Genomic DNA, 13,417 nt, shown 5'->3' with positions numbered 1-13,417 from the left:
GAAAGCAATCGAAACTCATGGACAAAACAAGTGGTTTGATGCTAACTTTAGTAGGTAAAGTTTTCCAGATAAAGGCAATTGCATCCATATTTAACAGCTGTTAAAGAGATACACATTTTAATTGCATTATATAAGGAGTGCTTTATATTCAAGAGAAAACATTTCAAGTGTCTTAGTTCTACCTGTTTGGAATCCAGACTTTCTCCCTAGAAGATACTCCAGTTGACAAAAAGGGCCTCGTTCAGATATCTGGGATCAACTGAATACATTTATTTAAAAGCAATTTTAAATATTAAAAAAGTAGAAATTAACACATACAGTACTCAAAAACTGTCACATTAAATACATGTGAATAGACATGTGTACTGATGTTTTACCTTAACATTCAATGAGAAGTCAAGATTTTAACTAGTGGCATGACCAGATCTGATTTCTGTACACGTTGATGTACTATGTAATAAAAAAATAAATAGCAACTGTTGTTCAACAGTAAATAAGACATCATCTGCAGAGCAAACTTCCCCCTCTGGGGGCACCTTCCCCTGCCCCTCCCCCCAACCCTTTATCAGCTAATTTTCCATAAAGATTTAGACTTTCCAAATACTATGTCATATACAAAATTGCAGACAGTGGCTCATTGAGTTCAAATATAATACTGTACTTAAACTCAATCAATATCATACATTTTCAGATTTCTTATGACCCACAATAAGCCAGAATAAACAGAACTATTGTTCCTTATGGAACTCATTTAATTTTATAAAATGCATATGTATACTATTTTAAAGAGCGTAGAAAAGAATAGACATTTGACTCTACATAATTTTACATGCCTAGGTTTTCTTTATATGATTTGCATTTATCAGTTTATTTCAAGATCACTTAAAAATACAATTGACCACAAAAGTGAATAGGTTTTGTTCTTTAATGCAACTTAAAACATTGTAGTAATGGATAAAATGGAATGCTAAATAAATGCTAAACCTGACTTCCTTTCCATAAAAACAGAATAAAGTCTGAAATACTGGAGCTGGTAATACTGAAAATTAGATGCCAGCAGGCTCGCTCACTCATTGCATATATTTTTTTTTTTTTTGGAATTCATTTTTTAAAAATAAATGATAAAACCATTAATAGTTGATAAAAATGTTTTGCTTTTTTTTTTTTTTCATGTGGGATTTAGACAGATATTTGTTTCTAAATTAACCACAAACAGAATTAAATATTCACTGACTACAGTCTTGTAAAACTGTATTAGAAATGAAAGCCCTCAGAAAGTCTGAGATATGCTTTTATGAAATGAAAATCTTTCCATGCAGCCAAGACAATCTGCTTTGAAATAGCAGCACTAGGTACTGAAGCCAAAATAACATTTAAAGCAAGTAATACATAACTACATATGAAAGTCATGGAACCCGCTACAGACAAACCATGGGAAAAACACAACCGCAACTGTTTCAAAAGATTAAAAATTATGTTGAAAGTGACACAGGAAATTAAAGTTTCCAGTAATACATTGAAGTGTTTTCTGGCAATGCAACTTTATACCAACTTTCAAGAAACCCCAGGTCAAATTCAGCCTTCCAAAGGTTTTCTTAGAAATTAGATTTGTGACCGTATGTCTGTTACTTCGTGCTTTGGGTTGCGACCATTACTGTCGCAGTTTGGTGAACTCCATGAAAACCAGCCTTATCCTTGTGATCTGAGATCTATCATTACCATCCTCATCAAATGCACAAGAGGTCATCTTAGCTCCCACTTTTTAGAGCATTAAAAATAATTTAAATTTATCCTTAAATCACCACTTAAAAAATTTATTTTAGGTAACTAACTTTTAGCAAGGTTGAAGACAGAGGAAAAAAATCCACAAAATCATTTTTCAAAGAGCCAATTTAGCTATAAACAAATACTGTTGCAAGCTCACATTAACCTGAATAGCAATTAAGTTAAAATGTTCTTTTCCTCAAATGTAGCTATATGACTACAGTACTACTTTTGTACAAAGGCAGGTTTCAAGTAAGCGTCTAAATGCATGCACAATGTCAACAGTTAACATTTGCTAGAAATCCTTGGTTACTAAGAATTCAGTGAAAGAAACCAGCAAATTTCACACATATCTACTCAAGAACAATATGACTAATTTTCATTAAAGTAAGTTTTCGAATGAAATTTGTAACTTTTTATAGTGAGGTAATATCACAGGGGAACTGCAATCACAGTTTGGCATAGGTCCACATAATATAAACATGAAATGCTGTATGCACACTGTAAAACATTACTGTTATCTGTAAAGTCAGTGAATATTTGTCTTCATAATTACACTTAACTGAGCACTATATTAAATAAATATCAAAGTGGGTTTCATAGCTGTAAACTGCATACACTTATGAACTGCAGACTGATCTTTAAATTGTCCAAAACCATTCACTCATTCTAACTTTCTGCTAATTGTCTATTGAGAATACCAAGTTATTAGGAACAGTCATTTCTGTACAGTTACGTGGGTGACAGAGACCACCTATGTTGGAAAGCTGGCAGTCCACACGTGGGACAGCACGGACAGAGATGGAAGTGCTAAATGCCCAGGATGGCTTCAACAAACCCGCTAAGGCGTGCCAGGTTCCAAGGCTACCATAATACTGGCAAAGGCAGAATAACACAGTATATTTACAATACATATAACTCAACCTCATGAGGTGAAACTTAAATGAATTCTTAATTTGTAACAGCAGCTATATATACAATTGTGCACAGGATTACAGGGAGGCAGCAGCGTTCGCTTTTGCTAAAAAGCCCGTCTTGCATGAAGAATGTGCAATGCTCAAGTTTAGGATTTGTTTTGACTAGTCTGACAGAATGTGCACAAAGGACACTGGAAAGACGCCCTTCCTCTCTGGTTGTCCTTCGATGTGGCCAATCTGCAACACAGGAGAAGAAGGTACATGTACATAGGCACAGATATATATAGGTAGACATGCATGTGTACACACAGACTGCATTCATTCAGACAGAATGGCTCACACAGCCTCTGCAACCTCTTGGACAGTCTGAAGCACAGCTTAGTTAACATTTGAATTTGTGTCAAGGAACAAAATAAAACTACACAAGCATATTATAAATAAGACAAATGAAGCCAGTTAAATCTAAAGAGAACAAAACTATTTTTTTTTTTTTTTTAGGAAACTTACATACATGATTGAATTTCAAGAATCTCACCAAAACAGAAGCCTGAGTTTCTTTTGTCTGATAGACAGATTTTCAGTAGCATCTCTGCAAACCACTTATCTTAGTTAAGTGAATAAATCCTGAACAACTCACTGAAGGGAATTGTTTGTTGTATATTTGTGAAGTTATTTATGATAATCTGCATGTTTCACTTAAGGTGATAAAAGCCCAGCTGTTTTCTCATTGAATTAGTATGCTACCTATTGATTTAGGTTCATACTAGTGTTTACAACAAATCACAGTGTTGTCTGATTAAGAGTCCTTCAGCTCCAACTTCCTACACATCTTTTTCATAATGATTACTTATAAAGAAATAGCTAATAAACTTATTCAAAGGGATAAAAATAACGGAATATTTTATATGATCTTCCCATGTTTAAAATGTGTAATTATAAACAACTGTTGAATAGCACTGGAGCAGCAGCCCTGACTGACCACATAACCCTCTCCTCACCCTGCTACAGTGCTGTTCACTACTTTCAGAATAATGGTGTACCTTCCTTCCTCTGCCACAAGCTTACAAAATGGGAAGGGGAAACATACAGGGCTGGCCATTTCCTCTTGGAGAGCCAAAGTTTTGAAGCATATGAGTCAAAAACACTCGGACTAGGGTGCTTCATGGAACTTGCTGGGCATGTCCCCAAGGGGCTTAAAATGCCACTTCACAAAATAGATCCAGCAGGGAATGCAGCAGTAATCAGGGACTAAGTGATATGGGCAACACAGACACTCTTCACTGGCACTGCTCTTTTGATATCAGCTTTTCAGTTGAAAATCATCCACACTTAAATGATGAGTGAGAGGAAAACGTCGCTGGAAACAAAACAGCAAAGGTTGTGCTGCACTTAGATTAGGATATCACAGGCAGCAATGCAACTAGAATTTGTTTTAGTCAAATGAAATCTGTCTCATTATCCCCAGTAATAATTCTTTGGCAGGGAAATATGATGTAGCAGGGCTTCAGGGCCATGAGCTGGATTGTCAAGAAAGGCTGGAGCCTTCATGTGGGGTTGAGAAAAACCGGGTGTTAGCACTTGAACAATATGCAGTCCATAACAGGGGGAGTATGGCATGAAACAAGGACATGAGAGGGAAGAAGGCAAAGAAAACATTATCTGCCTCTTATTTAAGAAGAAAACCATCAGCTTATAGCATCAATTACAGACTCCAGCAACCCCTGTAGGTATAGATTAACATCTTGGGTGAACTGAAGATAATTACACATCTCATTTTCATGGAGAGTGTAAGTTTGTTAAATGGAGTAAGAATCACTGCTTCTTCATTAATGAAAGGTGTATGCACTACAGAGAGGGACATGTGCAAATATGTGCTGTATGAGCCAGCAATAAAGCTAATCCTAGTGGGGCTGGTTCTAACAGACTCTCCCTCCTAGATAAAAAGGGTTCTCTCCAGTAGGAGTTTAAAGGCTGACTGTTAGCTCAGGCAAAAAGAGATCAGACAAAAATCAAAGGAAAAAAAAAACAAAACACCATTTACAAACAAAAATAAAAATAAACCCTCCATATTTGGAAAAAGAGACTTTCCTATAAAAGTCATAAAGAAATTATGTGGAACTGTAAAAGGGAAAGATACATACCCACCACTCTTGGTCCTCTTCACCAGTTACAATAATTACTTCTCCTTCAACAAATGTGAGTTCATCATCATTATCTGCCTGACAGTCATAAATGGTCTTCACTCGCCTAACTTTGTTTTTCCCCTAAAAATAGAATGAAGTTTGACATGAAGGATATGAGAAACAGAAAAAAAAATATTACATGAATTCTGCCTTTTGTTGTGTTTTGTATTACAAGAAGGTGAAGAATGTCAATTACTTTCCCTGTAAATGGGAATACAGAAATCCAAAAAGTCTGCTTTAACAAGGAGATTAAAAAAATAAAATAAAATGTTACCTACATTTGTGTAGGGTTTTTCCCTTAAGATTCAGAACTCCCAGCAGAACAAAATGTATAGTGCTTAACATGTAGTCCTTAAGAGGGCTTAAGTAACCTTTGCTTCCTCTGAAGAAAGTTTAAATAATGTCTTTACATTGTTCTAGTCTGCAAACACCTTCTTTCTCCTTTAATACATACTCCATCAAAAATCCCACCATGAACAGAAAATGAAATCCAGTCTCCTCTGAATGTTCCAAGAGAGGTAAGGACTGAGGAAAATGCTGCATTGAAATCCCAGTATTCCTTACAGTTTTGGTTTTGGATCTAGTACAAAAATGCAGTATTCTTTGATTTTAGATCTGCTTACAGGACTGGAAATTATTTTTTTTAGCGATTTTTCCATCCAAATGTTAGCAATTTCTTACTAAAATTACCTTAATGTCAGATGGCAGTACTATTTTCTGATGACAATTCACACTAGATATTCTCTACCAAACAGCTCTACCATTCTGAGTCCAAGTATTTTCTAGGTCATACTTTGCTGCATACTGCTAATTCATATGAAAAAGATCTCAGCCATGGACTCCTCCCCCAAACATATGTTTCTTATGGCAGGGAAGATAAATTATTTCCAAATAGAGTAAGTAAGCAATAGCACAGCAAAACACTCCTGCTACTTCATATTCCTGTATTTTCATACCCACACCTCTTCAAAACCTACAGTTACTTCTTTTAACAGAAGTAATCAGATAACAAGAATGCAAAAACCCAAGAAGAGCAGAAGGAGATGAGAAGCAGAAGGACTATGTAGGGAAAAGTCAGCAGGTTTAGAGGAATTTGAGCCAAAACTAACTTCACAGAGGAAATTTCCTAGGGAGTCTTCTCTTTGCTGTTACCTACCCACTTGAAATTCCTCCATGTTTTGGCAAAAAAAAAAATCCCTGCAACTCAGCAGCAGGACAGACACACTGAAAAAAGCACTCACACTAAACTCAAGGTACAGAAAAATAACAATTACAGGGGATTTAAGAAGAAAGCAGTTAACACAACATATAAAACTAAAAAACCTCATACTCAAGACAAATTAAGAGAAATATCTGAGGATCATATGGGATCAAGGGGTTTTTTCTACAGCAAAGATTTGCTGCAGTGAGAAGTCACTTCAAAGAATGCTTCCACTTTTCTTAAAAATATATTAATATAATTTAAACAAAAAAATCTCATCTAGCACTTGGGACTGGAATTCAATAGAAATAGATGCTTGGGGACAGTCCCAGCTTTCAACTTGGGAAAATCTTTACAAAACAAGTGCACTCTCTCCCAATCAATCCTCCAGTGATGAAGGGAAGGAACTACTTCTGCAAGGTAAAAATTGTCTTGTTCAATAAAAAGAATAAAGAATTTTACATTCCAGATAGAAAACTGTATGGAACTCAGCTTGTAAGAGCACATGAAAAATGGTGAGAATTACTCTGGTTCCATCAGATTTTAACATTCATTTCACAGAGAGCAGCAAAAAGCAGCATTCAAGCTCAAGGTGTATTTAACCATGAGAATGTATAAAAAGGATGGATATGTAGAGAGCACATATGTTCCAGAACGTATTTTGTTCATGTCCCAGAACAGTTTGTGGCATTGGTGTGTAAAGAAATGGAAGCAATTCCAGGAAGCCTAATCCTTGACTGAAAAACAAATACCCAGCACCACCTGCACCCAACAAGTGCTTATTAACAAGAGATTTTATGCTTAAAACTGAACAGTAATGAGATGCTGTGATCATTAATAATCCAACCATGCTCTTACTTACATTCAATGTTTTTTTTTTTCCTTTAAAAATGCGGATTTTGTCTCCTTTATAGAAACCACCACACACACAAAAGAACAGTCAAATGCTCAGTGTGATTTCAGGAGCACCCAGTGCAAATTTTGTTTCTCTAAAAATATCCTTTCAAATCCTTATAAATTATCAGCATTGGAATTTTTAAATTATATTTCTGAACAATTAGTTTTCTAAAACTACTGATTAAAAAAACTGTGCTTCTCTGTTTAGTGGCTAAATAGTCAAGCCCAAGAGAGAGATGCCCACGAGTGCTGTGGCTGCTGTCGTGGGTCTCACTGGGAGAAAGCATTTCACCAGCTTTGTGGAGAGGATACAGCCAGAGGGTGAAAATGGAGGCAAGACACATTTCAGAGGGATTCTTGCACATTATCACTCAGTAAAAAAGGCTGCACTGAACACAAAGAGATACAAGTGTGCATGCAAAGATGTGCAAAAACCTGGTGATACATATATATATATATATATATACACATATATATACTATGTGTATATATATACACTGGGAAGATCTAGAATAGCTTGGATCACTGCACAACAGCTGAACTATTTAATTTACTGCACATATGAAAATGGCCTAGTTTAGAAAACAAAGAACTTTTCCTCAGAATTTTTCTGTATATAGTAGGGTGACAGTTTAAAAAAAAAGTCAAAAGTAACCAAACTAAACAGGTAATCCATTATTTGCTTTCTTTTCTTCTTTAATAAAGTGACAAGTAGCTGAGAATGACCAGCATGAATCGTCTGCTTATATTTAAAATACATAAGTAAACAAACCCTTTTTGATCAGATCCCTGTAATATTTAAATCCCAGAATACTCAGGAAGCCCAAGCAACAACTCTGTTGCTCTCAGTGCAGACAGGAGCTTACAGGCAAGTCCATGCCAGGAGTCAAGCAGAATGTTGGCTCCACAGGGCTCTTCCTCAGACCAGCACAAGGCAGAAACTCCCCCTCTGCTTTCACTATTTCACTGGAATGAAGCTTATTTCCTTTTTACATAAGTGCTTTGCATAGCCAATCTGACAAACAAAGGCATCTCCCTTTTGATGTATTCTTCATGATGAAAATCTTAAGAGATCTCTGGATTTTCATACTTATCTCAATCTACATATGCATTAAGAATCCTCTGTTGGAAATTGTACTGGTTAGAAAGATGAACAGCAAGATAAATTGGGGGTTGGAATCAAATCATAATTCCAGATCTACTACTACACACCATGCAGCAATGTCAATTTTGCCACTTCATCAATACATCTGAACCTACACCTTGACCATTAAGTACATCAACATGAAATACTCACAACAGGGACATTTGCTATCTTGCCACAGCTGAATGTGACTTTAAATTTTGCATCTACTGACAACAGGTGCTAACATCCCTTCTTAAAGCTTACAAAGTGAAATATATAAATATTCTAGCAATCTAAGGCACACAGACCCATAAGCAAAGGCAACAGAGAAAAATCATCATCTCATTCAGAGCTGTGATTGGCATAGATATAATAAATACATAAATCCCAATAAATCTAAATACACTGTCATGTTGCCAAGATTATTGTTTTATGTTGCAAGTATTTGTTTGAGCATGCAGGAGAATTTGAAAACCCCCAACATTTGCTGAAGGTGCTTTGGGGCAAAAAAGAGCCCCTCATTTCCCACCCCTGCCCAGAGCTTCATGTTGCCTTGAGTGCATAGCTCAAAGGTGCACAGAAAGTCCTACAATAACTTCAAAGCCTTCCATGGATAGTTCCAAGGAGCTGGAGCAATACCTACCATGTTGATTTTCCTGGGCAGTGGCACAGGGGTTTCTGGCAGGGTGTGTGTTATGTCATTAGACTCTTCAGATGCTTGCCTTTGGACGGTGTCTCTGGGCTGCACGTTTGGAGACAGATCTATGGAGTGAGATTTCTGATTTGCCTCTGAGGGCTGAGGCTTTGCTGCTGCCTCTCCACCTTGAGTTTTAGCCAACAGCTCTCCTAGCTGAGGTTTTGGAGGAAGGTCCTTCATTTGTGGCTTTGGAGGTAAGTCTCCAAGCTGTGGTTTTGGTGGCAAGTCTCCTAGCTGAGGCTTTGGGGGTAGTTCTCCAGGCTTTGGGGGTAAATCTCCCACTTGAGGTTTCTGAGTTAATTCCAGAGGCAGAGGCTTTGGGGGCAGGTCTCCAGGCTGTGGTTTCTGTGGTATATCGATGGACAGTGAGGGCTTCTGAAACATTTCCATGTGCTGATGGGGTTTATCTATTGAAAGATGATGACTGGTTTCTATTTTTCTTAGTGCCACTAAAACAAAAAAGCAAAACAGTGTTTTTCATAATCTTAATATTTTAATATTAAAGAAGTTAGGCATACATCAAAACTGCAATTGTGTCAATGATCACTGAGCCCCATGACTGCCCAAAGTCCTCCTAGTCTATAACAAAAGCAGGATAACACATCTTTTCATAACCCTCATTCACTGAGGTTTCACTTAATTGCTCCTCCTGGAGGCCAGCAGTGTTATCAGATGTCAATTCATAGATTATTTACTTAAAATGAAATAAAGTGATCACTTTTTGGGCCTAAATCAAAATGTATGAAATATAATAAAAGACTTTGGAAAACCACCCACAGAGCAATTGACATGACTGTAATAAAATTTCTTTTTAATGACAATTATTCACATATACAGCTGAATTCCATACAAAAACCACTTGACTCTCAGGATTAGTACCTGTAAAATCTCTCAGAAGAAAGAGAGTGAACACATATATCTATGCAGTGTACAGAATGTAGTGTACCATAGACATGCACACTAAAACTAAGAAAAAATGAATTATTGTATATATTTACAATTTAGTAAAGATGAAAAGTTTTAAAATGTGTATTTTGCAGATTTGATGGGAGGAAATTGAAACTAGATTTTCAAATAGTTCTTTTTCTCAGTGCCATCTATGGATTTTACTGCTAAGCTCCCTAAGAAAACTCAACTGCAATCTATCTCAGAAGCAAAACCATCAGAACACACAAAAAATCCCCAACCTCCTAAATCAAATAGTCCAAATGCAAAAACAGATGAAGGGGGACAAGAGAGAAAAAATGTACAACCTGTGATGAAAGCAACACATTTTGACTACAAGGAACAATTTCCTATGGCATTCAGTACTGCTTTAGTACCATATTCTATCAGCCATAAAAGTGGCCTGAATTTGACTATGAAAGCAACAACACTCCCTCTTGATATCACCCACTTCAGTAACACTTGCATGATATATTTATGGTTACTTATGAAAACAAACAACCCCAAAAAAAACTTCCTAAAAAACAACAAAAAAACCCCACCAACCAAATCCCAACCCCCTCCAAAAACAACCCAACACACCAAACCCATTTGCACAGTTACCATGAAAGGAATTGTAGAATTACTATCAGATTCTTGTTTAAAAAATTAAATCTTGAACTCTACGTATGGCTGTGTCCTAGGCTTACCTCACAGCACATACACACTGATCACCCACATGGCTTTGAGTTGTAAGTAAAAGATATTAAAAACCCTGACAGCAGCCCTTATTAAAGTGCTTTGTCTTGGCCCTTCTTAAATTTTCACCTAAATCATTTTAAATCAAAGAAGTGTTGACTTCCCTCACAGTGCCATCCTAGCATATCATTGGTGTGTCTTTTAAGATAATGTCAGACTAACTGTAATTTAATAAATTTGAAAATTAACATTTGCTTTTTCTGTTACAAATTATTTGCACTCTCAATTTTGGACATCTGGCTTCAGAATTTTGGATCAGCAGCATTTCCTGATCTTCTGGCTCTATTGTGAATCCACTCATACAGATATATTTTTGATGGATTCTGTATTCAGACACAATAGTCTGAAGTGAGTCTATTTTCTACTTCATAGTCAACTGCTGCAACAACTAAAAAAAAAAAAAAAAAAAGAAATAAAACCTGCTGTGTGAGTTTAAAGAGACTAGAAAAGAACATTTCTACAAGAAAGTTGTTCCCTGGGATGATGGTCCCAGCAAGTTTGACACTGATACATCAATGATCATGTAACAGAAGCTGATTCTTTCTAAAGCAGTCGCAGTGACCACAGACAGCTCTGACTGCCAGAGTGTGGCACAGATACAGTTTGCTCCCAGCTGTCAAGAAATTGGACTTGGGGATATTAGAAAAAAAAAAAAACCAACAAAAAAACAATGAGAGTGGTCTAGGGTAGAAACAGAAGCTCAGGGAAGTTATCCATAGATAACTCAAAATGTGACTGGACATGGCCTTGAGCAACCTGCTCTCATGGCAGAAGGTTGGTCCAGCTCCGAGTGCTGGACTGGAACACAGGACCTCCTGAGGTCTCTTCCAGCTTCAATTAGTTAATGATTTATTATTTTTTCCCTAAGTGTCTTTTTTTCAGTTTCCAAAATCCTTTCAGTTTTTGTGAAGCTTTCATTGTTTGTGGCATTTTAGAAGTAAAATTTCTGCTGAAAAGATCCATATATTTAAAACAAATATCTACTTTCACCCACATTTAGAAGATGCCATTATGAGGACAGCCATACTTACCTTTCTGAGGTAGTTTGGGAAGAACTCTAGGGCCAAGTGCAGTCTTTGCAGTCCCAGTGCTAAATCAACAGATGTGAATTATGAGTTCTTGCAACTGTTATAAACTACACTTATTTCTCATTTTTTCCCCTTTACACATCCATAAATAAACCTTCCACTGCTCCCCCCCCAAAAAAAAATCCCCACATTTATTTTGCCCTTTTGGTATAATCACTTTGTCTGTGGATAGATCCCAAAATTCAAAGCATTTTTAAGAATTAACTGGGTTTTTTTTTTTTCAGAGAGAAAGACATGCAAACCCTACACAGCTTCAACACTATGGGGCAGATGTATTCTGTGAACTATGGCACATGCAAAATATACTTTGAAAATAGGTGAAGCTGAAAGACCAACTCTGTGGGCAGATTTTGAACCTTAGGAAAAATTCATTTTTAAAAATAATTATGCTGAAAAATATAATCTGTGCTTTATGTCAGTGCAGTTTTCCATGACTGAGCTATGCCTTGTAGGATGCCTGCACATGTGTGATATTGTATCACACACACTCTGCTGCAGGAGGAGACAAGGGCTCTGCTACTCCCAGGAAATACTGATGACTGTGGGAAAACAACATGCTTCACTCTGTCAACCTGCATTACACTTGTTAGCTATTCCCATCAAAGCTTTGCCTCTAAAACCACACCTAAGTCACCTTTATAGAAAAGGAATGTGGAAGAAGAGAAGAAAGCAAACTGATTTAAGGCATAAAATACCTAAGGCATCTAACAATACATAAAAATCAGTACTAGCTCAAAATGACTCAAAAACCAAGAAAATATGAAAAGTAAATAAAAAAGGTGCCAGTGTATGTTCAACAGAGCAGAGACTCTTCTGCATCAACTGATTGATTCTGGTATTGCTTGTCTCTGCAGCCAACATTGCAAAATTAGCATGCTGAAACACTTTTAATTTCTAGATGTTTTTTAAACAGCAAAAATACATCATGACATGAAACTGAAAGAACAGTCAAGCTCAATACTGATTCAATAAATCACAGAATATCCTGAACTGGAAGGGACCCACAATGATCATCAAAGGGCAGCTCCTACCCTGGCCTCTCTCTAATGCAATGTATGGCTGTCCTTGCTGCTCCAGCTATTGAAAAAGACACTGGTAATGGACAGAGCTGATGAACCATCAGCTAAAAGCAGTTTGTGTCACTGCAGACTGTGGCAGCACAGAAGCCTGACAGAGTGGGAAACAGCTAAATTGGAAGATTGGGATGAACTCTCTTACAGAGCCATCCTTGATGCCAGCCTGTACCCAGAGTGACACTGCTGCTACAGCAGGACACCTCACACTGAAGCAGATCAAATGAAATGCCAGGAGACATGAAAATATAACTTCTGTCCTGCTGGCTGTGGTGTGAGGCAGCATTCCCCAGCTGGGAGAGCACTTCAGCAGGAGCAGCAGAGAGATTTGGGTACAAGGCATTCTGTCCATCCTGCTCAAAGGATGGATTGTGCTTGGACAGCGTAGGAGGCTCAGTGGAGCCAAAGTATTTGCATGCTAGTAAGGCATGCAGAAAACTTGTAAGAAACATAACTAGGATTTTATTTCCTATGAAATGCTTTCTTTTTCTAATTTACAAATTTGTTATAATTATTTAAATTTTCATCTTTGCCTTTATATATGCAGATTTTACCTTGATTGCTGAGACATCCCCTCAAACTTGTTTGCAGCCTTTGAAGGTGGGCCCAAATCATTACCTGAGGTGAAAAGAAGGACAATGTAAAAAAAAAAAAATCGTTAGCATAACAGAAATATAATCAGCAGAGGGTGCAATTTAAAGCAAAACATGTATTCCTCATGCTGTGCATCTTCTAAACAACATATCTAAAATATCATTTATAAATTTATTCTTTATTAATAATTTTGC

The 13,417-nt window shown here is 36.8% G+C and overlaps 1 protein-coding gene across 4 annotated transcripts in view; it reads right to left on the bottom strand.

The window, feature by feature from the left end:
• Positions 1-250: 250 nt before the first annotated feature.
• The window catches only part of ASAP1 (ArfGAP with SH3 domain, ankyrin repeat and PH domain 1), a 144,305-nt gene continuing 131,138 nt past the window's right edge, over positions 251-13,417 (bottom strand). For all 4 annotated transcript variants that reach the window (XM_079301136.1, XM_079301134.1, XM_079301135.1 and 1 more), the window contains 5 exons: positions 13,184-13,247; positions 11,500-11,558; positions 8,732-9,234; positions 4,823-4,945; positions 251-2,918 (listed from right to left, as the gene is read on the bottom strand). In XM_079301136.1, the coding sequence (XP_079157262.1) occupies positions 2,844-2,918; positions 4,823-4,945; positions 8,732-9,234; positions 11,500-11,558; positions 13,184-13,247 (824 nt within the window). In that variant the 3' untranslated portion in view covers positions 251-2,843. The remainder of the gene's footprint in view (positions 2,919-4,822; positions 4,946-8,731; positions 9,235-11,499; positions 11,559-13,183; positions 13,248-13,417) is intronic.

The sequence above is a fragment of the Erithacus rubecula genome (assembly GCF_903797595.1).
Source record: "Erithacus rubecula genome assembly, chromosome: 3".
Classification (NCBI taxonomy): Eukaryota; Metazoa; Chordata; class Aves; order Passeriformes; family Muscicapidae; genus Erithacus; species Erithacus rubecula.
The sequence above is the reverse complement of the archived record's forward strand: the minus strand, read 5'-3'. Positions and strand labels throughout refer to the sequence as shown.